Source organism: Drosophila innubila, assembly GCF_004354385.1.
Source record: "Drosophila innubila isolate TH190305 chromosome 3R unlocalized genomic scaffold, UK_Dinn_1.0 2_E_3R, whole genome shotgun sequence".
NCBI lineage: Eukaryota > Metazoa > Arthropoda > Insecta > Diptera > Drosophilidae > Drosophila > Drosophila innubila.
In genome coordinates this window covers 16,127,335-16,153,221 of record NW_022995380.1, presented here as the reverse complement: position 1 = coordinate 16,153,221, position 25,887 = coordinate 16,127,335, and the positions used below count along the sequence as shown (strand labels likewise).

Below are 25,887 nucleotides of genomic sequence, written 5' to 3'. Positions count from 1 at the left end.
TTTCACACAATTTGGGTATATCCACAACGAAAGCGTAAATGGAAAAGCAAATAAAAGGTGCTAATTTCATGAGGGTTCAATTAGACGTTAGGCTGCTGTACGATTTCTTTTTGACTTTTATTTTGGTAGTTAGTTGCAAGTCTAGTTAAAACAATAACAGGTACCAGCCTTTCAGAGTTGTTTTAAAGCTAAAAATACGTATTTTGTTTCACTACATTGGAGACATTTACAAAAAAAAAAAAAAAACAATAAATTATAAATGTTAAGAAAATAAATAATACAAAAAATTTGCGTTCGCCCGAGCAGGGACTTGAACCCTGGACCCTTGGATTAAAAGTCCAATGCTCTACCGACTGAGCTACCCGGGCATCTGCTGCTCAATCGCCAAAATACCTTTACGACATATTATACTAAAAAGCTTTCTCTTATAAGCTTTTTCTTTAAAGCTTTAAGCTTTAAATTTTGTATATGCCATCACGGTTGCCACACTTGGCTTTTTTGGATCTGGATCTTTTTTCCAGTTGGCGCAATGACCCTTTCTTTATTACAACAGCTTCTTGAAAACTATTAAGAAAGTAATTTAGAATAAGATATTTTCGCTACCAACAATAAAAATTTATTGTTTTGAAATTTGCAACACATGTACATTTTAAATAAATAAAATTTTAAAAATTCAAAATAGCGGATGCATTGAAAATATTTCTTTCGCAAAATTCGCCATATTGGATCCGCCATTTTGAATATTTAAAAAGTGACTTCAAATTCCTAACCAGCGACTCCAAAAACATCCGAGTAACGAGCTTCATACGAATCCGATAAAGTTTTCAAAAGGTGTCCGCCATATTGGATCCGTTGCTTTGAATTTTCAAAAATTGACTTTAACTTCGTAATCAGCGACCCAAAAAACCTTCGAGTAACGAGTTTCATACGAATCCGATGAAACTTTCAAGAAAGTGTCCGCCATAATAATTTTTTGGGGTTATTTTAAAACCCTATCGTGCTGGGGTAAAATGGACTTCGGATTCGGATACAGCGACCCAAAAATATAGAAAGAACATTGAGACCTCCAGATCAGAAAAACAATTTTTTTTTTGTGGCTGTGTTATAATTTTAAATTTATTTAATGCTTTTTTTAATTTTAAAAATTAGTTCAATTTTATCTGTTAAGGCTTTTCATAATTTAATTTATGTTATTACTGTTCAAAGAAATTTTGAATATACATTCGCTGATCAGCGTACTATCTTGATACGTAAAATCGAAATAAAATGTTCTAAACTATCGATTGATGTTAACATAGATCTGTGTAAGCATCTGTTAACAAAACAGTCAATTGATTTGGCGTTGCTTTTGGGTCGAGAGATAAGACTCTTAATACTAGAACACTTATAAGAATTTTAAACTGCTGTAAGAAAAATCTGTGTTTTTATTATATCAATTTAATATAAGCAGTTTAACTTTTCCAAACAGTACGCGAGTAAAAATTCTCCACTCAAGATGAATGGTCGTACCGCTGTGAAACTATTAATAATTTTATTTATGCTGTCCAGGATTTATAATTCTTCTGTGTTGGGCGATTGTGTCTCCCATCATAGAAATAGACGGACAGTTGTCGGAGCCAGTTGTCATTTTAAAGTAAATAAAAAATGTGTAAGAATGTTTGAAGGGAAAGGTTCCAGAAGGTTTAAGCGGAATACAATGTCATTCAGCAACAGTCAACAAGATAAAGACTTTTGTCTAAAGGTCGATATAAACACAAACTTTTGACAACAAGTACTACTAACTTTATTGTTAATAGTATGAAATACCGACGTGAAAAATACTCCGGAAAACATGTTAAAATGTAAATAAACTATGTACATCAAATATAAATGCATATAAAATAAAAAACAAAATTTGTTATTCTTTCTTACTTTTTGAATTACTCATAAGAATTTTCCACAGTTTTCAAAAATTTCAAGTTAGAATGTTATTTAAAAATTCCATTTTTACATGCAAAAAAGATTGTGTTCATTTCTGTCTATCACTAGAGCAGAATATTATTTAAAAATTCAGATTTTTTCATGCAAATAGATTGTGTTCCATCAATTGGCAATGCTGATAATGGCAGTTCACTCCGGCACGCTATCTCACTTCTGTCTATCACGAGAGCAGAATATTATTTAAAAATTCTGATTTTTTCATGCAAAAAGATTGTGGTCCAACAATTGGCAAGGCTGATAATGGCAGTCCACTCCAGTACGCTATCCCACTACTGTCTACCATGGGCACTTTAAAAACGGATAGCAACTGACCAGGTTATACTGAGAGCCGGAATCGATCATCATGGTGATGACCTGGCCGCCAACATGGTAGGATATATTAATTTCACACTCTGACCCGTTTGTAATACAGAAATGCTTTCAGATTTCTTTTTGGTAATCGCATGTACTGTCGTTCCAAATGCACGCCGTCGCTTTGAATCGGGCTCGCCACTTCTTTATTCCGATTGCCATAGTTTCGTTTGAAATTTGCGATAAAAGTGTCCGATTTGAAAACACCTTACACTTCATATTTCTTGCCGGGCATTGCAACTTATTTCCAAAGAGAGATTTTCGCATTCGTGTATTTCGGGAAATACCCCTACAACTGATTTCATTGTTAACAATTCTCCGAAAAACATGTTAAAATCTAAATAAACTATGTACATCAAATATAATGTATAAATAAACCAATGTATAAATGTACCAAATAAAAAGTAAACAAAATTGGATTATTCTTTCTTAGTTTTTGAATTATTCATAGAAATTTTACACAATTTAAAAAAATTTCAAGTTAGAATGTTATTTAAAATTTTGGTTTTGTCATGCAAAAAGATTGTGGTCCAACAATTGGCAAGGCTGATAATGGCAGTCCACTCCGGTACGCTATCCCACTACTGCCTACCACGGGAACTCTTGGCTGCTGGTTTTCACCCCTGGCCCGGTTCATCCCTCCTTAGCCAACCTGAATGCCGTGGACTCCTCCGCGGCACCCATATTGATGGCAAGCTTAGTGCGGACGTTCCGTCAACATGGCTGGTCCACTACACAGTGATCCCCAGCCTCAGGTCATCCCACAATCAGACCTCACAGAAGCGTGATTACAGAAGCTGCCAACCTTCCAGTCGAAATAATTGTATCTAAACGTCGAGCTTGTGTGTATATTTTGTGGCGCTGCTTTATCGACGAGTAGTTTACTGCTTTTCGACTGCTTTGTTTATTTATAGAATTGTCCAATAAAACTGCTTTCCTTAAATAATTTCCCACAATCTTTGCAAATATGTATGTATTTTTAAAGCCCCAATCAAAAAATATATTTTACTTTTATAGTACTATTAAAACTTTATTTAATATCAACAGATTATTTGAAAACTTTTTGTAGTATATTAAAAAAATTATATCGCCCGAGCAGGGACTTGAACCCTGGACCCTTGGATTAAAAGTCCAATGCTCTACCGACTGAGCTACCCGGGCATTTGACTGCTGTTTGCCAAAGTGGGATAATAAGTATATTATGTTTGGAAATATAACCAACGCACTAATATGCCATTTCCATTCGCTCACAATCGCCCCTGGAGCTAAGATATTATGAAAACTATGAAATTTTGAAATATTTAAAAAAGAGTTGGAACTTAAACAAAAAGTTGAGGGGTTGAGCCTAAAATTAAGTTAATCAAACAACGAAAAGTGCGAAAACAATTTTCATATGTGGCTGAAGATAATAGCAAAAACATACCGGAAACTGATACATTTCGAATTCAATTTTTAGAATCAATCGACCCCATCATTTGGAAACTAAAGTTGAGGCACTTTTTAAGGTTTCTGAGGATTTCAATTATTAAACAGGCTTTAACACTAATTTCAAATTGGACAGTGAACTTGAAAAGTATACAATGTATTTGACAACTGTTTTTTACCGATTCATGTCACATCAGCATTAGCAGATTTAAATTTCAACCACTTATGATAATCACTTGAGCAAGAAATACTTAGCAGTCTCCGTTTGCTATCAATTAAATATCTCCAACTATGGGTAAAATAATTTATGATTTTGCTTTCGAAAAAGCTAACAAAACAGGTATTAACTTTACTTAAGCCGCCACATCTTTGCCCTGGGAGCAACTTTTCGACGCAGTGGGACAATCTCGCATCATGTTTTGCAAAAATCATATCTTTTAAAAAATTTAAAAAGTATTTGATAGAAAACTTCTTAAGCTTGTAAGATAGGCCCACTGGGTGATTCAGGTTTGTCTGTCAAAGTTGAAAAATATTTTTTATTTTTTAATAAAACATATATTTTTTCGAAATATCCAATTTAATCTTTTTTCATCTTTGAGCAACATTGTTTAATATTTAAAAAAATTGTATTTTGCTAATTACAAAAATAAAAATAAATTATTTTTTTTAAATCATGTATGATGCATGGCATAGCGAAAACGTATGAAATTGCACTGCAAAAAAAATTATAAAATCTTGTAAATGCAAAGATATAGAATTTCTTATAATTAAAGCCTTCTCCTGCAGTGAAATCCAAGCATGGCTGTTTCCTAGCATTGGTAAGATCCTCTGCAGGAGCTCCCTCTTGCAGACAGTTGTCATCATTTCTGGCACAGATGAGATTGATCAAAACGGAGATGCATTTGATCTTGGCGTTTGCATTCATTAAAGCATTTTCAAGTCTTCTTCTAGTTCGCCGAAACCTTGCCCTCAAATGGCCCAAGTGTTCTTTCTAGAGCTATCAATCCTTTCGTGCACGTTTTACTACTCCCTTACGAGCTCAATTGGCAAATAAGTAAATGCATTGTAATCAGTGTTGCCAAGTTAGCATTTTTTCCGTCAGATCTGACGTTTTTCGAATGTCAATAGCGGAAAAAATTATGATCTCGCGGGTGACGGCAATTCTAGCTTTATTGAAAGTTGCAATGACTTTTTTTGGATTTACAAAACTTCTGCCTACATAGCGATATATTTAAGCATGGCATCACTTTTAATCAATAGTTGTTGCAATAATATCAGTAAATGCCGCTTTAATATCTTTAAACACTTTATCATCACTGGCAAAGGGTTTCACAATTTTTGATTTGCGTGCGCACTAACTCAAGTTGTCTAAAATACAATATAAGCAACAATTGTGAGCGGCCTGGATGCGTGATGCCTTAACAATGGTTGTTGCTATATGTACAAATTATAAAATTAAATTTAATTGTTTTTTAAATTTAAAAAAAGGGCATTAAATATATTTTAAATAAATTTTTTTGTACCAAATATAAAAATAATAAAGATAACACATCTTTGTGTACCCGCAAATAAGTGTGAAAAATAAGAGGTCGGACAAATCTGTATCTTTTTATATAATTTCATGAATAGTACCACAGTTGGAATTACACTTGACAATGATAGATCCAATATTTTAATTTTGTATTTTGATTTTAATGAATTTTGGAAGTTAAAATTTTGTTAGCCAGTGTTCAGGGGGCTAAGTACCCCCTCTGCCCCTCCCAATGCCTACGCCCTTGGCTGTCGGGGAAATCTATCTATATATATAAAGTTGTTTGTCCAACTGACTGATTTAGCACTGTACAGCCCAAACGGTTTGACGTACGAACGTTAGACTTGGCCACAATATTCTTAAGATAATTTCGCCGGGGGATAAGGCTGCGCTTATTCAAATATTCAAGTGGAAGTGCGTTAAATTAAAATTAAAAGTTCGCATGTAGTTTCTGTTTACATGTTCTTGTACTGTTGTAGAGTTTGATCAGGCGCGGTGCTCAATGGCAAAGTGGTGCAGAGGATGGTGTGTTAGATTCAGAAGCAGAAGCTCCAGGCTTAAATCTCGCTTGATCATCGTTCTTTTAAAATCAATTTGACAAAACAAAGCCATACATTTAATTAATTAACATACAGGCAGTGATGCCAACTCTACAGGTTGTAAAAAAGCTAAACTAGCCTTTGAAAAAAGCTAGTAATAGCCAGAAAATTTTGTTGGTAGCTAAAAAAAAAACGCTGGGTAGGGATACGATATTTTTTATTGATTAAATCCAGTATTTTTGAAAACTTCTCAAATTCGTCATGCATCCGTATCTTATGTGTAAAATTGAGTTTAATGTTTGAACAGCCATTCTATATCGAAGTATAATTTGAACATTATACATTTGAGTGCAGTGCCGAAAATATTTTATTTCCTGTTGCATCCACGTAGTTGGACACTTTGGCCTAAAAGCTTGTGGTATTCTTTAAATTGCACCACGTAAAAAGGTGGACGTTCGAGTATTGGAACCAAACCTCTTCAATTTTGGTTGATTCCACCTTGCTTGGAAAATAGCTATAATTCCCGCTAGCCGCTATTTTACAATTTATCCCGCATTTGCCAATTACAATATAGCTAAATTGGCAACACTGCATACAGCAGTGTTTGGTCAGCTGGCGAGTTCAGTACCTAAGTGAGTAGGGCAGAGGATGGTGTGTTAGACCCAGGTGCAGGAAGGCGCGGGTTCTTTTCCCACACCGGGCAGGACTATATTTTTTTTTATAATTTAATTTTATTGACATATATTTAAATTTTAGGATATTTTACTATATCATATAGCTGCAATAGGAAAAATTGGGTTCAGATTCAACTTTATTATGGAGAACTATTTGTTTTTCAAGTTATCTCAACCAAACTCACAGATTGTGCTTTTTTACCATATTTTACAGCCTGACCAACTTTTGTAAAAATCGGATGACTATATTATATAGCTGTCATCGGTACAATCAAGCTCAAATTAACCTTTAGTATGAAAACTTTTGTGTTTCCTAAGACATGTCAACTCACAGATTGTGTCTTTTAGACTGCCTGTTACACCTTGACCAAATTTGGTGAGCATCGGGTAACTATAAACTCACAGATTCGCTTTTGCACGCCAAATATCTAAGTTTTCTGCCAAATCTAGCCGTTTCTTATTACAAAAAATGTTATATAGTATAAATTTGTTGTTACTTATTGCATTTAGCATGAAATTTTCAACGACAAAACATTTCAAATTTTTTTCAAATAACTGATAACTGATAATAAATGCATCGTACGAACGTTAAAAAACGTATATATATGATGGTGACCGAAGCATAGGGTCGATTATTCGATTTCATAAGTTAGCACATATGTTACGACGATTTAATTAATTAATTTATTTTATTCTGCTTTATTACAAGCATAATACTTTGAAGCTTGAAAGCTTCGGAACAATATATCGATCTTATTAATAAACAGTTAGTAGTCAACATTTATAAAAGTTGTGCCGATAATTATCTATATATATAAATCTCTTTGTTACTTTATACATTTTTTTAATTATACATATACAAAGATTTTTTCTTAAATATTTGTTCCTTTTTGTAAGGAGCCCAATAACTAAATCAGAGATATTTTGACGTACAATGTATAGAACCAAATGTAAATTTGTATTACTTATATTTGATAAATTTTTAAGGAGACATTAAAAAACTGGCCCTTAGATTAAGATTTTGTTTCCACTTACAGTAGCATATAACTTCTATTTGTATATGTTACGCTACCTTGCAAAATTCGATTTTAATCTTATGCTGGCTAGATTATTCACACAATCATATTTCCAAATATTTTGACTCATAACGCTTCAGTTGTTGACGTTAGAGATTGCTCTTGCTTATTGCCTTTTGTTTTCATTCTAAGAGAAAGGTATAATAAAAATAATAAATGTAAATAATATAAATATTTTAAGCTAATGAGTATATTACCGTTCATAGAGAGCCTTTAAAACGTCCTTCTGCCAGATTATTAAATAAAATAATACAATGCCCTGTGACAATATAATTGGATCTAAAATAAATGAAATGGTTTTAAAGCCTGGAAGCAGATAGCCAATTATTTCAAGCAGCCAGAACACTCCTGTAATAGTAAACAAACGAAAGAACGTAGCGAATCTGAAAATAAAACATAAATATGAATACAATCTTTAACGTATCTTTGTCAACAATATACTTGGCTTGACTTTCTAAATTCTCTTGAGTCTCGAAACTGTTCAAGGTTCTTTCGTTGCTCTTGCTCTCCACATATATGTGCCTTGCTGACCTAATAGAGAGCGTTAGGTTGATAAGCAATACAACCAATATTGGCCCATAATAGTAAATCATTGCAGACCAATTTTCGTATGCTGAAATTAGTTTCATTCTATATTTTCAAACATTAATTATTAATTTAATTAATTTATCGAACTTACTATTGATCCAGCACGTACCAAAACCTACACCAGGTTGCCATTTATCATATTGATTTTCAAACATGACATTGAATATAAATTCCGCTGATCCTGTGATCGCAAGCAATACCGCTGCAGCACTCCAGACAAAGATATGATATCTTAGCATACTGGTCTTGTACACAATACCATAATTTTTTAATGTTTTCCACAAATTATAGTTAATAACTAAAAGCCACAGGAAGGCGGCCATAATAGTGTAATACCCACTGTAACCTGGTTTATGAATTAAAAGTTTGTGTTGATCAATCGAATTATGCAATTGGACTTACCTATCATATAACAAACTTCTATCTTAGGCTCTGGATATGCAGATACTGATTCTAACCACAGCAGCAGGAAGCTTATCGTCAGACAGATGAAGTACCATAGACAGCACTTGTTATATTTTGATTGAAACTGGGGTAAGTACAGATACACAACAATGGTAATAACCATACAAAAGACTGAGACAGCTCGAATATTATCTTTAAGATGAGCTGAAAGTAAAATACAATATACATTTTAACAATTTAAATAAAGTATGAGATGTGTTTCTTACAAGTATTTTGTATTTTAATTATAGTAGTTTCTTTAATTGTATAAAGGTGCGGCTCAATTCCGTAAACTTCATTGGAATCTTTTTTTGGAATCAGGCAGTAGTCTTTCTTCATTCGCATGCTGTCTTCAACCTTTAGTGTTTCATTCTTATAAAAAAAAAATTATTATTATATAAGGCAAGTCGTAAGTCATTTTTCATCGAACCTGAAAAAGTTTCCATGAACCTTGAACTTGCTCATCAGTGCCATTTATCGCCAGTAGGTCGCATGATATATTTAATTTTGCTTGCACTACGAATTCTTTTCCCACATCTACCTGCACCTCTGTTCCGTTAGTAAGAGTTATATTCACGGCTAAGTTCCGGATCATATTTTGTGGTTCACAGCAGAAAAGCACACAGGACTTCACCTTACAGAGGCATCCTCTCGGGTAGCTGTCAACCTGTATCTTAGCACCGTAGATCGACATCCGATATTTGTAAGTTTCAACTTTGTCATTGTCTATTAATGTATCTTTATATAGATAAGATCCGTTTGGAAAGCGTTCACTATCGCTTAGATCGACTGTATCAAAATAGTCACACCCAGAAATATCCACTGTTTTTGCAGGGATAATAACGCTCAATATTATTAGAAAACAGCCTGATTTCCACATTTTCAGCAATATAAATGTAATCCGATAACACTTTATAACAATTTCTATCTGCTTTTCAAAAATTCTTTTAAGCACGAGCACATAGGTGTGCCTATCTCGAATCTTTAATATAAACTGAAGAAATTTGACTGATGCCTTTATTTAAATTACGGAATTCTCATATTTTTGTTTCAATCTGACTGTACAATATTCTGCGGTTGTGACCTATATTTCACAATCGACGTTAAATTTATTTTAACACGGAACCTCTTAGTCACACTCGAATACACAATCTACAAATATTATTATTTTCACTTGTATTAATTACTTAACCGTTGCAGCTAACTAATTTTGGACAGTTCTTGAAAATTAAGAAAGTATTTTCAGCTTTGATCATACTCTTGTAGATTTTAATATATTTACTTGTATGTACAACAAATCTTCCAAGAAAACCTCTTTACGAGGTAAAAGTCTATTGACGAAAGCCTTTTCACGCCCCAAAATTTCTGACGAACAATATTTAATTTAATTTATACATTTAAAACAAAAATATATAAATTAAAAAAAATGTACTTTCTGCACCTTGCACCTTAAAATTTTGTTTTTACCTAGTGCCGAATGGAGTTTTTATACCCGTTACTTCAAAACTAAGTAAAACGGTATATTGTTTTCGTTGAAATGTATGTAACGGGGAGAAGGAGGCCTCTTCGACTCTATAAAGTATATATATTCTTGATCAGCATCAATAGCCGAGTCGATATAGCCATGTGTGTCTGTCCGTCTGTCTGTCTGTATGAACAAAAGGATCTCAGAGACTATAAGAGATAGAGATACCAAACTTTCACTATAAACGATAGAATAACCAAATTTGTCACGCAGATTTCTATATACCCACGCAAATCAAATTTGTTTCAAATTTAGGCCACGCCCTGTTGTTGTAATTAACGCTATCTATTAATATTATCTATTATCTCACTGAATCGCATCAAGATCGGACAAGTAGAATGGCAGTTATGGCGAATTTAAGTTTTCAGAGCAAAACAATTATTTTCTTTAAAGTACTTTTATAAATATGTAAGTATGTAACGAGTATCCCATGGTCGGTATCTCGACTATAGCCTTTCTGATTAGTTTTTTAATTTATGTATTTTTGTTTTAAATTTATAACTATTATAAAATAGAGTTCGTCACAAAATTTTGGGGCATGAAAAGGCTTTCGTCACTAGACTTTTTCCTTGTAGAGGTTTTTTTGGAAGATATCAGAAATTTTTGATACTTTGAAACAAGGTTAATAATATGCTTACTTCAAATTTAAACAGTCGGCCGGTGCTACAGTCGAGCATACTCGACTGTCGGAGACCCCGTACTTACTATGGCAAAAACTAATAATGGGAAAAAATATTGGTTACATTGTCTCATAAAACATAAAAGATTTTCATACTAAGACTTGATTTTCTCCCGATCGGTCCTATGACAGCTATACGATATAGTGGTCCGATTTGAACCAACCTTGGACAGGATATATAAAACCAAGTCATATGCTTATTGTATCAGTTTGCTCTAGATAAACAAACTTTTCCTGCCTGCAATATAGAGGAATCTACATACCAAATTTGGCGTCACTATAGATATCTGTCTATTTAGATATCTCAAGAAAAAAAGCTTTTGTACTTATAAGTGATATTCGACCGATCGAAATATTTATATATTCAGTTAACAGGTAATATCTTCCAAGTCCCCCAGCCAAAATGTAAGTACCAAAAACGCGAAATTTTGCGTATTAACACATATTAAAAATAAATAAAAAAAAGTTAGAGCCGTTTTGTCAGAAATCGCCAACATGTAAGCTAAAGATCCCTATTTTACCTGTAAAATGCTACCTGTTCCGGCGGGAACAAACAGGTAACTATTTAACCCACATCTATTTTTGGTCAAACAAAAATTACAGAGGTTTTTGTTCTCAAAGAATTTGGTCACAATCTCAACAATTTCATACAAAAATGCTTCAACTTAGTAGGCTTTTGACCGTCACCGAAAAGCCGATTGAAATAGGTCGTATTATCAAAAGAACCGAAGCTTTTTAAGTTCAATTTGTTCTCTCAACACCAATGGTTTTTTTATCAAAAATTGTCAGGGAAAAATCGCTCGATATCCAATTTTGTGACGAAAAAAATAAACTTTAATATAAAAGTTTTAAATAGTAATATAAATTAATAAAAAAAACATGGAAATTGGCGTTCTGCACTGTGCACAAAAAGGGTGAGCTACCACGAACATAACAATTACTTTTAGCGCAGTGCCGAAAGTCAAATTTCGTGTTTTGTTTTTGTAGATCCATGTATATATATATATTTCGGCATGTTGTTAAATGTAGATCATACAAGTGATGCCGACTGATTCACAATTTTCAAATGTTCTGTTTACTCCATTACGCTTGAGTTGTTGACGTTTTAGATTGTTCCCTTTGTTAATTTCCTTTTGTTTCCATTCTAAGAGAATGAAACGTAATTATATAAATATTTTGTGCATATTATTATACGAGTATTACCGTTCATAGAGAGTCTTAAAAACGCTCTTCTTCCAGATTATTACAAAAAATAATACAATGCCCTGTGACGATATAATTGGATTTAAAATAGATGGAATAAATTCCATGCTTCGAAACAGATAGACAAAAATTTCAAGCAAGTAGAAACCGCCTGTAACAGAAAACAACCGGAAAAATGTGCCGAAACTGAAAATAAAAAGAATATGAATACAATCATGAGACAAACTATGTCAACAATATACTTGGCTTGACTTTCTAAATTTTCTTGAGTCTCGGAACTGTTCAAGGCTCTTTCGTTGTTCTTGCTCTCCACATATATGTGCCTTGCTGACCTAATAGAGAACGTCAGGTTGATAAGCAATACAACCAATATTGGGCCATAATAGTAAATCATTGCAGACCAATTTGAGAGTGCTAAAATTAATTTCAATAGAAATTTTCATACTTTAATTTCAATTTATCAAACTTACTATTGAGCCAGCAGGTATTATTACGGACACCAGGTTGCCATATTTCATACTTATTATTATCAATGACTTTGAATATATATTCTGCTGATCCTGTGGTTGCAAGCAATACCGCTGCAGCACTCCAGACAAAGATATGATATCTTAGCATACTGGTCTTGTACACAATACCATAATTTTTAAATGTTTTCCACAAATTATAGTTAATAACTAAGAGCCACAGGAAGGCGGCCATAACAGTGTAAAACCCACTGTAACCTGGTTTATGAAATAAAAGTTTGTGTTGATCAATCGAATTATGCAATTGGACTTACCTATCATATAACAAACTTCTTTCTTAGGCTCTGGATATACTGATTCATACCACAGCAGCAGGAAGCTTATCGTCAGACAGATGAAGTACCATAGGCAGCACTTGTTATATTTTGATTGAAACTGGGGTAAGTACAAATACACAGCAATGGTAATAGCCATACAAAAGACTGAGACAAATCGAATAACATTTTTGAGCTCAGCTGGAAATAAAATACTCATATTAAAACATATATTTGTAGGACTTAAATAAAGTTAACGGATGTGTTTCTTACGAGTTACTGTCCATTCGATTGTATAAGTTTCATTAATTATAAATGCATGGGGCTTAATCACGTAATCGTCACTCGAAAACGTTTTTGGAATCAGACAGTAATCTTTCTTCATTAGCATGCCGTTTTCAGAATCCAGTGTACCATTCTTATTGAAACAAATATTAACATTATATAAGCTAAGTCGTCAGTCATTTTGCATCGAACCTTATAAAGTTTCCATGAACCTTGAACTTGCTCATCAGTGCCATTTATCGCCAGTAGGTCGCATGATATATTTAATTTTGCTTGCACTACGAATTCTTTTCCCACATCTACCTGCACCTCTGTTCCGTTAGTAAGAGTTATATTCACGGCTAAGTTCCGGATCATATTTTGTGGTTCACAGCAGAAAAGCACACAGGACTTCACCTTACAGAGGCATCCTCTCGGGTAGCTATCAACCTGTATCTTAGCACCGTAGATCGACATCCGATATTTGTAAGTTTCAACTTTGTCATTGTCTATTAATGTATCTTTATATAGATAAGATCCGTTTGGAAAGCGTTCACTATCGCTTAGATCTACTGTATCAAAGTAGTCACACCCAGGAATATCCGCTGTTATTGCAGGGATAACAACGCTCAATAATATTAGAGAACAGCTTGATATCCACATTTTCAGCAATATAAATGTGATCCGATAACACTCTATTACAATTTCTTAGTGTTTTTTAAAAACTCTTTGAAGCACGAGCACATAGGTGTGCCTATCTCGAATCTTTAATATAAACTGAAGAAATTTGACTGATGACTTTATTTAAATTACGGAATTCTCATATTTTTGTTTCAATCTGACTGTACAATATTCTGCGGTTGTGACCTATATTTCACAATCGACGTTAAATTTATTTTAACACGGAACCTCTTAGTCACTTTCGAATACATAATCTACAAATAATTTTATTTTCAGCTAGCAGCTGGCTATATTTGGAAAATTCTTGAAAATTTTTATTTTAAATATTAATATTTGTATATACCGCAAGTATTGGCCACGCTTATCAAGAATCATTCTCATAGATAAAGTATAATAAAAATGTTGCTTTTGTGGGGACGCTATGATACATTTCTCTGTGATAAATATAAAGTTTTTATATAACTGAAGGCTTAGGCATGATGAACCTATATAGTAAGGTGGAGTCATGAAAAAAATATACATTTGGTGAATAATTTACTCACCACAGCCAGTTTTATTCACCATTATTCAGTTGTCACAAACGGTCAAAGAGGACAATTATGGATAAAGTATTGGTATTGTCGATGATAAGACACCATGGGTTGGCTCCGAAGGAATGCCTGTGTATATTAGCTTTCATGGTCCAAAGTACAACTGATGCCACAATCATAGATGAGGTCGGGGAAGTTAATTTCTTAAATGAGAAGACGAAGTGGACATATTTCCCGAAGAATGGTGACACCGACTAATATGAGCGTACTTTCCCCAACGATAAAGAGCATATGAAAAAACTACAATCTATATCAAGTACTCTCCAGAATCGAATTAACATAGCCATTATCGTCAATATTCCAACCTTACTGCAACAAACTAGTTAATATGTGTTCTATCAATTAACGAGGTCACCATTCTATTTTCTTGTTATTTCTTATTTTTATGTAAATCATATTATATTTTATTCCTTTTATCAACTTATATTATCCCTCCCTTTAAACTCAAAAAATGTTATATTTCTAGAAAATTAGCAACTTTATAAAAATCCGCTGTCTATATGACCACGCAAATTTCTTTTTTTACAATGTTTGTTCAATATTAAGTTTTATTCTATATAATAATATAATGAGGCTATGAAATGTCACTATACTTGCAGTTTGTAATATTTGATTACCACTCCAAAAGTATGTTGCCTTGAAATTAAGATTTATTTGACTGCATCTTAAAGTTAATTGATTATTTAGATCAATAATTTTGTTTCCACTTCAGTAGCATGGTCCATTCTATTTAAATTGTATATGAATATATTCCGCTACGTTGTTAAATGCAACTTTAATTATATGCTGGCCAACTGATTAACAATTTTTTTAAGTTCTGTTTTTTCCATTACGCTTGAGTTGGTTACCATAGAAATTGTTCACTTGATTTTTGCTCTTTGTTTCCATTCTAAAAGAAAGAAAGCAAATAATATAAGTATGTTGAGCTAATTATTATATTACCGTTCATAGAGTAGCTTTAAGACCTCCTTTTTCCAGATTATTACAAAAAATATTACAATGCCCTGAGCCGATAACAATTTATTTAAAATAAATGAAATGCTTGCAATATTGATTGGGGTCACATATAAAATTATGTCAAGCAGCCAAATCACGCCTGTAACAGCAAACATCCGGAAAAACGTGGCGAATCTGAAAGTATATTAAAATATGACTACAATCATGAGAGAAACTATGTCGACAATATACTTGGCTTTATTTGTTGAATTTGTTTGACTCTCGGAACTGTTCAAGGTTCTTTCGTTATCTTTGCTCTCAACACATAAGTGCCTTGCAGACACAATGGAGAGCGTTAGGTTGATAAGCATTACAACTGTTATTGGGCCATAAAGGTAGATCATTGCAGACCAGTTTTCTGATGCTGAAAATTGATTCACTAAATATTTTCTTAGATTCATTTAAATTTATGAAGCTTACTCTGGATCCAGCAGGAATTAACACTAACACCAGGTTTCCATTCTATATATTGATTATAATACTTGACTTCTAATATATATTCCACTGATCCTGTGATCGTTAGCAAAACTGCAGCAGTACTCCAGACAAAAATATGATATCTTTTCGTACTGGGTCGCATAATGGTATCGCTAATACGATAAAATTTAAGAGATTTCCACAAATTATAGTTGATAACTAAAAGCCACAGGAACACGGCCATAGAAGTGTAATATCCACAGTAGCCTGGTTGATGAATAACATGTTGTGTTAATCCACCAAATTATAAGATTCAACTTACCTATCGTATAGCAAAGAGCTTTAACATGCGCTTCTTCATTTCGATACACAGATTCAGCCCACAATATCAGGAAACTTATAGTTAGGCAAACAAAATAATATAGGCAGCAATTGTCATGTACATTATTAAACTTGGGTAAGTATAGGTAGACAGCAATGGTAATAACCATACAAAATACAGTGACAACTCTAATAGCACTATCGAGATCAACTGGAAGTTAAATACTCATATTAAAACATATATTTATAGCATTTGAGTAGATTTATGAGCTGCGTTTCTTACGAGTTGTTTGTTCTTCGATTGTAATAATTTTCATAAAGTTATGAGGCTCAAGCACGTAGTCATCATTCGGAACCGTTCTTGGAATCAGACAGTAATCTTTCTTCATTAGCATGCCGTTTTCAGAATCCAGTGTACCATTCTTATTGAAACAAATATTTAAATTAAATAAGCTAAGTCAAAAGTTAATTCGATTCGAACCTCATAAAGTTTCCATGAACCTTGAACTTGCTCATCAGTGCCATTTATCGCCAGTAGGTCGCATGATATATTTAATTTTGCTTGCACTACGAATTCTTTTCCCACATCTACCTGCACCTCTGTTCCGTTAGTAAGAGTTATATTCACGGCTAAGTTCCGGATCATATTTTGTGGTTCACAGCAGAAAAGCACACAGGACTTCACCTGACAGAGGCAACCTCTCGGGTAGCTGTCAACCTGTATCTTAGCACCGTAGATCGACATCCGATATTTGTAAGTTTCAACTTTGTCATTGTCTATTAATGTATCTTTATATAGATAAGATCCGTTTGGAAGCGTTCACTATCGCTTAGATCGACTGTATTAAAATAGTCACACCCGGGACTATCCTCTGTTATTGCTGGGATAATAATGCTTAATATTATTATACAATATCTTGATTTCCACATTATTAGCACCATGAATGTAATCCAATAACAAATATACTCTAAATAAATTTATATATGTTTATAAATACTTCTTTCCAGCACATAGATGTGCTCTTACCGAAGCTTTAATATAAACTGAACAATTTTGACTGAGGTTTTCATTTAAATTGCGGTATACTCTCATTGTTGTTTTATAGCGACTCAACAATTGGTTGTTGTTTCTTTTCTGCGGTTTTTAACCTTAAAATCACAATAATCGGTAAATGTATTTATTTATGGAACGTTTTAATCATGTTTGAATACAATCTACAAATATTATTAATTTTACATGTATTTTAATTGTTGCAAATGGATAAATTTGGACAGATTTTACCTATTTTGCTTTTTTAAGTGGGAGAGAGCAATCAAAAAAATTATAAGGGGCAAATCATTCTGGAGAACGTGTTCTTAATTTATAGCTGCATAACATATCGAAATCAAAAGCATTTGAAATAAATTAATAATAAATTTTTGCGGTCTTAACATGATTCATTGCGAACTTATATGCGTTGTCACAGGCTATTTCAATATTAAATAAACCATAGCATACTTTCACTCTGCTTGATAAAATAAAAATCACTGTACTATGTCTGATTCGCAAAAGAAGGTGGCAAAAATCTATTTTCGCGATGTGCCTTTTGTGTATAATTATAGACTCCTTTACAAATTTTAGCAATGCGGGGGAGAAAGGAGGCGTGTCAAAAATTTAAAACATTTGGTGTTTACGTGCCAAATTCGGTATCTCTATTTCTTATAGTTTTTCTATTTTCTGTTACATACATTCCAACGAACACAATAAACCCTTTTACTTATTTTGTTTAAGTAACGGGTATAAAGACATTTAAAATCAAATTCTGAACCTAATAAACATTTGTCATCTTTACTTATTTAAATACTTGAAATGCATTCCACATTTCACTTTCAAAAAACAGTTGACATTGTTCATAGCTAGTAATTAATTAATCAGACTGACTTGTTCATCTCCCATCGGTCATGACAACTGACTAGAAATCTAATCGGTCAGTTCATGATAACTGAATACAAACCATATAGCTATATAGTTCATGACAACTGAACAACAATTCAGTTTATATATTAAATATATTTAAAAAATATATATATTTTATAACCGTGTTCGAGTGAATTTGTATACTGACATTGTGCACAGGTATGTGATATGCTGAAGAATGCGTGACAAACCGTAAAAAGTAAATATATTTTCGATCGGGACCAACAGCCGAATCGATTGGATCATGCCTATAATAAATTGGTATTGTACAAAAATATGATCAATAAATTTCCAAATACATTTTAAACACTAATGGCTGATTAAGCTCAAATAAAAAACTAAGTAAGTAAAGAATTCAATAATTATGTTTGTTCCATTATGCTTGAGTGGTTGACGTTAGCATCTGTTTACTTGGTTTATTGCCTTTTGCTTCCATTCTATGAGAAAGAAACGAAGTAATATAAATATGTTGAGCTAATTATTATATTACCGTTCATATAGAGACTTTAAAACGTCCTTTTTCCAGATTGTTAAGAAAAATAGTAAAATGCCCTGGGCCGATGTAATTATATCAAAAATAAATGTTATGCCACTAATATTGATTTCAAGCAGATAAGAAAGTATGTCAAGCAGCCAGATTACGCCGGCAATAGCAAACAACCGGAAAAACATGCCGAATCTAAAAATAAAACGTTAATATAATACATAAACAATCATTATTCAATCTATAACATTAATTTATTATACTTTGCTTGATTTGTTAAATTCTCTTGAATCTCGGAACTGTTCAAGTCTATTTTGTTTCTTTTGCTCTCCACGTATATGTGCCTTGCTGACATTATAGAGAGCGCTACGTTGATAAGCACTACAACTAATATTGGGCCATAATAGTAGATCATTGCCGACCAATTTTCTGATGCTGAAAATAGTTTCATTAGCCATTTTCATAGTTAAATTTAAGTTATCGAACTTACTATTGATCCAGCAGTAATACAGACTTACGCCCGGTTGCCATGAACACTCTTTATCATAATCCATGACTAGGAACATATATTCAACTGATCCTGTGATCGCAAGCAATACCGCTGCAGCACTCCAGACAAAGATATGATATCGTTGCATACTAGTCTTGTACATAATACCATAATTTGTAAATGTTTTCCACAAATTATAGTTGATAACTAAGAGCCACATGAATACGGACATAACAATGTAATATCCACAGTAACCTGGTTGATGAATATTAAATTTGTGTAGATTCAACGAATTATGCGATTGTACTTACCTATCATATAGCAAACTATGCGGTTAGGCTTTACGTCTCGATATAGTGATTCAGCCCACAGTAACAGGAAGCTGATAGTAAGGCTAATAAAGTAACATAGACAGCACTTGCTGAATATTGTATGAAATTGCGGCAAGTATAGATAGACAGCAATGGTAATAGCCATACAAAACACTGACACAACTTTAATGCCACTAACTAGGTCAACTGAAAGTAAAATACTCATATCATAGTTTCTTTTATATTTTCTTTGAAATAAAAATATTAATAAGTAATGTAATGAATGCTAGACTTCTTTCCGTCTTTTTACATTTAATACAAAAATTTAAAATTAAAAGATGATAGGAGATAAGACGCTTACGATTTGTTTTTGTTTGTATTTCTTGTTGAAGACTTGTGGGCAGCAGCTCGTAATATACTCTTAAAATCTTTTGTGGTATCAGGCAATAATCCTTTTTTTGTAATTCGGCCCTATCGCTCTGACTGAGCAGTGTCCCGTTCTTATTAAAACAAATATTATTATTAAATAAGCTAACTCAATAGTCAATTTCCATCGAACCTCAAAAAGCTTCCAATCACCTTGACCCTTTTCATCAGTGTTATTTTTCGCAAGTAGGTCACACGATATTTCGAACTTTGCTTGCAGTACAAATTCATTTACCTCACGAACCTGCACCTCTGTACCATTATCAAGAGTTATATTCACGTCATAGTTTTGGACCATCATGTCTGGCTCACAACAAAATAGCACACAGGACTTCACCTGACAGAGGCATCCTCTCGGGTAGCTGGGAACGTGTTCAACAGATCCGTAGAGCGTTATCCGATAATCGTAAGCTCCAATTTTGTCATTCGGTATCAATACTTGTTTGTATAAATAAGATCCGTTTTCAAAACGTTTGCTACCTATTAGATCGACAGTATCAAAGTAGTCACACCCCGGAATATCCGCTGTTATTGCAGGGATAATAATGCTCAACATCATTAGAGAATACCTTATATTCCACATTTTCAACAATACAATTTTAATCCGACAAAAATAGTTAAAAAATCAATATCTTTATAAAATCTCTATATAATATTTAATAATAATTATTTCTTTTTATGACCACTTAGGTTTGCCTTTCTCCGAGCTCCTATGTAAACTGAAGAAGTATACATTACATTACAATGTTGTTTCAGATCGAATTTACAACTCATCACAGTTTTATTATTGCGGTTTTAGACGTAGTTAATAAGAAACGATAAGATTTGTTTATTTATTACACGACCATAAACTCCGATACGACTTATTCACACTTCAATTAATGATTCAATTCGTTTTCAAAATAGTTATCCAGTAAGAAACAATTAGAAGCCTAACAATTAAAAAATACTTTTTCATATTTTTTACTCATTTATTTGAATATTCAAAAGATTTTGTGGTCTTACCAAATCAAGTTTGCCCGAGATTTCTTAAGATTAATTGAATCAAACAATACATTCATTCATACATAGTAGTCAGGTATAAACGAAATATTTTTATTGGAAAAAAAATTTGCAACTTGTTCTGAAAAACCAATATTTATACAGTAAGCTATTCAATTCTATTTTTTCAATAAATAAAATGTGTGATGTGTAAGGGACAGGGCTGGGAATACTGATAAAAAATTTTAATCGGCACATGTTAACTAATAAATAAATAAAATATTAAAACTGGAGTTTATCAAGCGAAAGATAATTATTTTATAAATTTAGTTGAGAATTCAAGTCTAAAATAAATTACTTTGAAAATTGCTTTAAATCTGTGTCAACTACTTTTTGGATTAATTGTACTTTTAGTCGAAATTTTCTAGTTGACATTTAAAATTCTTGAAAATTCAAGCTTACAGTAAATTATTACTGTTTCTGCACCAGCAAATATTTATTTATTTATTTCCCTACCAGTACAATTTTACTTGACATTTTTTCAAAGCATTAAAAATTTACTTGGGACTTTTCTTACCAGCACATTTTTAATTGGGATATTTATAATCACTATTTAATATTTTGGTATATTATACTTCAGCATATTTTTACTTGAGATTTGATACTCCAGCAAATATTAAATTGGGATTTTGTATTTTCAGCATATTTTTACTTGAGATTTTCTAATCAAGCAAACTAAAGTTCTGTATTTGACATATTTCATTTCCAGCATCTTTTTACTAAGGGAGAACTCTTGTTAAAACCATTGCATACTTTGGGGCATTTTAATGAAATATATATCATACCATATATATACATACAGAATAGATAGACATACACGTAGGTAGACAAAAACAGATGGCACAAAGACCATGACAGACACAGCAGACACGTGTGCTCTTGAAATTTCGAAGACAATCGCGTAAAAAAAACAAAATTTCAATTTAATAATTATATTTATTCACTGATAAACTGACATAGATCTGTAAATGCATCTGTTAATGAAAAGGTCGTCTCTAACTCGCTGCGATGAGTTAACTTGCGAAATATATCTGAAAGCGGCAGAAGTCAAATTTGTCATAAACAAGTTGTCGAGGGCATTGGCTGATCCCAATACATTTTTGAGATTCTGAACATTTTCCCACAATTTTTTCGGCGTTGTTTTTTGTCCGAAAAAGATTTGTATAACATATTTGTGTATTATAATCGGTCGAGAGATAAGACTTCCAATACTACTACACTTGAAAGCATTATAAATATATATGTGAAAGTATCTGTATTCTTATTATATATAATTTAATATAAGCATTTTAGAGAGGGGAACGAGTAAGAATTCTTCAGTCGTTATATTGTAATCAAAATGAAATGTCGTACCGCTGTGGGACTTCTAATAATATTATTTATGTTGTCCTGGATTTGTGATACTTCTTTGCTTTACGATTATGCACCACATCATATAAATAAACGACAAGTTTATTCAGGCCGCCCGTGTAAGAAAGTCGAAGGTCATTGTGTTAAAATGACTTTTAGCACGTTCAGATGGCCCTGGTCGAAAAGATTAAAGCGGGATGCAAGGCCATACTGTTGTGTACTACGTGGAGATTCTTGTGTACAGGTATACATAAACATGGAACACGAGGATTACTTGGATACTTAAAACTTATTGTGCCAGCGTGAAAAATACTCCAGAAAGCATATTAAAATGTAAATATATGCATACAAAAAAAACACAAAGTTTGATTATTCTTTCTTACTTTTTGGATTACTCATAGAAATTTCACACAATGTAAAGAAAAATAATTCCAAGTTGTTATTAAATTCAACAACAATTGGCAATGCTGATAATGGCAGTTCACTCCGGCACGCTATCTCACTTCTGTCTATCACGAGAGCAGAATATTATTTAAAAATTCAGATTTTTTCATGTAAAAAGATTGTGGTCTAACAATTGGCTAGGCTGATAATGACAATCCACTTCGGTAAGCTATCCCACTACTGTCTACCATGGGCACTTTAAAAACAGATAGCAACTGACCAGGTTATACTGAGAGCCGGAATCGATCATCATGGTGATGACCTGGCCGCCAACATGGTAGGATATATTAATTTCACACTCTGACCCGTTTGTAATACAGAAAATGCTTTCAGATTTCTTTTTGGTAATCGCATGTACTGTCGTTCCAAATGCACGCCGTCGCTTTGAATCGGGCTCGCCACTTCTTTATTCCGATTGCCATAGTTTCGTTCGAAATTTGCGATAAAAGTGTCCGATCTTGAAGCACCTGTTACACTTCATATTTCTTTCCGGGCATTGCAACTTATTTCCAAAGAGAGATTTTCGCATTCGTGTATTTCGGGCAATACTGATTTCATTGTTAACAATTCTCCGAAAAACATGTTAAAATCTAAATATATTTTGTACATCAAATATAATGCATACCAAATAAAAATAAACAAAATTTGATTATTCTTTCTTAGTTTTTGAAATATTCATTGGAATTTTACACAATTTAAAAAAATTTCAAATAAGATGTTATTTAAAATTTTGGTTTTGTCATGCAAAAAGATTGTGGTCCAACAATTGGCAAGGCTGATAATGGCAGTCCACTCCGGTACGCTATCCCACTACTGCCTACCACGGGAACTCTTGGCTGCTGGTTTTCACCCCTGGCCCGGTTCATCCCTCCTTAGCCAACCTGAATGCCGTGGACTCCTCCGCGGCACCCATATTGATGGCAAGCTTAGTGCGGACGTTCCGTCAACATGGCTGGTCCACTACACAGTGATCCCCAGCCTCAGGTCATCCCACAATCAGACCTCACAGAAGCGTGATTACAGAAGCTGCCAACCTTCCAGTCGAAACAGTTGTATCTAAACGTCGAGCTTGTGTGTATATTTTGTGGCGCTGCTTTATCGACGAGTAACTTACTGCTTTCAACTGCTTTGTTTATTTATAGAATTGTCCAATAAAACTGCTTTCCTTAAATAATTTCCCACAATCTTTGCAAATATGTATGTATTTTCAAAACCCCAATCAAAAAATATATTTTACTTTTATAGTACTAAGTAAAAAATTAATTTAATATCAACAGATTAGTTGAAAACTTTTTGTAGTATATTGAAAAAATTATGCGGCGCTGCTTTATCGACGAGTAGTTTACTGCTTTTCAACTGCTTTGTTTATTTATAGAATTGTCCAATAAAACTGCTTTCCTTAAATAATTTCCCACAATCTATGCAAATATGTATGTATTTTTAAAACCCCAATCAAAAAATATATTTTACTTTTATAGTACTAAAAAAATTAATTTAATATCAACAGATTATTTGAAAACTTTTTGTAGTATATTAAAAAAATTATATCGCCCGAGCAGGGACTTGAACCCTGGACCCTTGGATTAAAAGTCCAATGCTCTACCGACTGAGCTACCCGGGCACTTGCTGGACTGTCGTTCTGGAACAGATGTGATAAAATCGAATGACACAGGATCAGTTAGTGCCCTTTAAATGCATTTACATTTAGGGTTTTCACTTGACAGTGGCAGCATGACAGTGGGCACATGTGCTAGACGTCACAACAACAACTTGTACTAGAAAATATCCTGCCAGGGTGCTAGACCCAGACCCTTGACTACGAAAAGTCAGGCACATATGCCCATATAGAGATCACAAAAACACGATAAAAAGTCGATAATTTCAATCGATTCTTAGTATTTTTGGCTTTTTTTAGTGTGACAGTTTTGACAACAATTGTTTAGTGACTTCACGACACAAATGCATTTGTTTGACTGTAGGAAAATTTAGCAATGCAACCGACAAATTATTTTGCAAGTCCAAACAACAAAAAATGCACTGTATTTTTATATTTTTAAATATATAAATCGTAAAAAATGTGTGCATCGAATAAAAATAAATAAAAAAACATTGAAAGAGTTTCCAGATTTGAACCGGCCACTTTTGTACGTAGATCGTCCTCTCCAGCATGTTGACTAGCTCAAAACAATTTTTAAACTGAAATATCAATCCCTGGGCGGGACTGAAATGTACAGGGATGCTCACGATTTCAGTAATGCACATGTGCCCGCTGCCATGCTGCCACTGTGAAGTGAACACCCTTACTGCAAAAGCTGCATAAGTTAAAACCAATAATAATACATTTTAAAATAGTTTTATTTTATGCCATATTCATACATGTTTACATATGATTTGTTTGATTTGATTTATTTATATTTTTGTAATTTTTTGTGGTTGAATAGTTGATAGATTCATTTCATAAGCATTGCATATGCAATTAAACCCATATTATTACATAAATACGGATTTTTTTAAAAATTAGTTCCGTAAATTATTTTTACATGGAATGCAGTTAAAATTTTGCGTTCACTGTGCTGTCACACAATCCAATACTTTGAAAAATCAAGTTTGGACAAATTGCAAACAAAAACAAAAATTAAACATACAAAAACAATTAAATAATTTGTGCTAAGTATTTGCTGTTTAAGTTTTCCTCGGTTACTGATTTTTCGTTCCGTTCACTGTGATGGTTTTATCATATTTTTTTAATTATATTATTATTTTATTTTACTTTTTACTAAAATTTGTCTTGCTAATTCGATACATATAATTTAGGCTTACGACCTAAGTTCACATAGACTACCGTTAGGTTCTAGAATGCACTAACCTTAGCTTAGCGAAAAGTACAGCATAAATAATTACATTACATTTAGTTATAATTTTTAAGTTATAGGTTTTAACAACTTGCGCATTACTCAAAAATTTCTCTTATGCTAGGAGGAGACAATATTTATAGGATTTTGTATATAAATTTACAGAGATGAAAGCTTTAATATGATTTGAAATAATAGAGATAGAGATAAATAAAGGGATGTAGAGGGATCTAGATCGAGAAAGCAGGATTTTTCTTGCTATTGAAATTATCCTAAAAACTCGCAATTACGAAACAGTTTGATCGCTTGCCAAATTCCCTGTTTGTATTCCGAATTTGTTCTTCAGTGGGTGTAAATGATAAAATATTATTCAATTTTTTTTTGTATAAAATTAGTAAAGCATTTGCAAAAGCTGCTAAAGCACTTTTAACAACACAAGTCAAACAGAACATTTCGGTTCAAAATTT

At 32.9% G+C, this 25,887-nt stretch overlaps 2 protein-coding genes, 3 non-coding genes and 1 pseudogene across 5 annotated transcripts; all 6 read right to left on the bottom strand.

Moving 5' to 3' along the window:
* Positions 1-295: 295 nt before the first annotated feature.
* Positions 296-368, bottom strand: Trnak-uuu. Its single transcript has one exon. It is a non-coding gene; the product is annotated as a tRNA-Lys (tRNA).
* Positions 369-3,419: 3,051 nt separating this feature from the next.
* On the bottom strand, positions 3,420-3,492 carry Trnak-uuu. Its single transcript has one exon. It is a non-coding gene; the product is annotated as a tRNA-Lys (tRNA).
* Positions 3,493-7,905: 4,413 nt separating this feature from the next.
* On the bottom strand, positions 7,906-9,302 carry LOC117792695 (probable G-protein coupled receptor Mth-like 11). The gene is made up of 6 exons (XM_034632925.1): positions 9,039-9,302; positions 8,836-8,980; positions 8,567-8,773; positions 8,256-8,510; positions 8,018-8,189; positions 7,906-7,924 (listed from the first exon to the last, which is right to left on the bottom strand). Exons 1-6 carry the CDS (start codon positions 9,300-9,302, stop codon positions 7,906-7,908), a joined length of 1,062 nt encoding a protein of 353 aa, XP_034488816.1.
* A 5,509-nt stretch (positions 9,303-14,811) lies between these two features.
* Positions 14,812-17,158, bottom strand: LOC117792693 (annotated as a pseudogene).
* Positions 17,159-18,074: 916 nt separating this feature from the next.
* Positions 18,075-20,216, bottom strand: LOC117791016 (probable G-protein coupled receptor Mth-like 11). The gene is made up of 7 exons (XM_034630645.1): positions 19,867-20,216; positions 19,669-19,807; positions 19,308-19,514; positions 18,997-19,251; positions 18,770-18,941; positions 18,513-18,701; positions 18,075-18,459 (listed from the first exon to the last, which is right to left on the bottom strand). The coding sequence occupies exons 1-7, from the start codon at positions 20,032-20,034 to the stop codon at positions 18,399-18,401; spliced, it is 1,191 nt and encodes a 396-aa protein (XP_034486536.1). The 5' UTR covers positions 20,035-20,216; the 3' UTR covers positions 18,075-18,398.
* A 3,900-nt stretch (positions 20,217-24,116) lies between these two features.
* Trnak-uuu lies at positions 24,117-24,189 on the bottom strand. Its single transcript has one exon. It is a non-coding gene; the product is annotated as a tRNA-Lys (tRNA).
* Positions 24,190-25,887: the final 1,698 nt, after the last annotated feature.

Bases quoted from the DNA above. Each gene is read 5' to 3' on its own strand.
- LOC117792695 (XM_034632925.1), bottom strand. From the start codon at position 9,302: ATGTCGATCTACGGTGCTAAGATACAGGTTGACAGCTACCCGAGAGGA. The intron at 8,511-8,566 runs GTAAGTCCAATT...TTCATAAACCAG, and splicing joins AGAAGTTTGTTATATGATAG to GTTACAGTGGGTATTACACT. The intron at 8,190-8,255 runs GTAAGTTCGATA...AACTAATTTCAG, and splicing joins TGGTACGTGCTGGATCAATA to CATACGAAAATTGGTCTGCA.
- LOC117791016 (XM_034630645.1), bottom strand. From the start codon at position 20,034: ATGATGGTCCAAAACTATGACGTGAATATAACTCTTGATAATGGTACA. The intron at 19,808-19,866 runs GTTCGATGGAAA...TGTTTTAATAAG, and splicing joins GTGATTGGAAGCTTTTTGAG to AACGGGACACTGCTCAGTCA. The intron at 18,942-18,996 runs GTAAGTTCGATA...AACTATTTTCAG, and splicing joins GTATTACTGCTGGATCAATA to CATCAGAAAATTGGTCGGCA.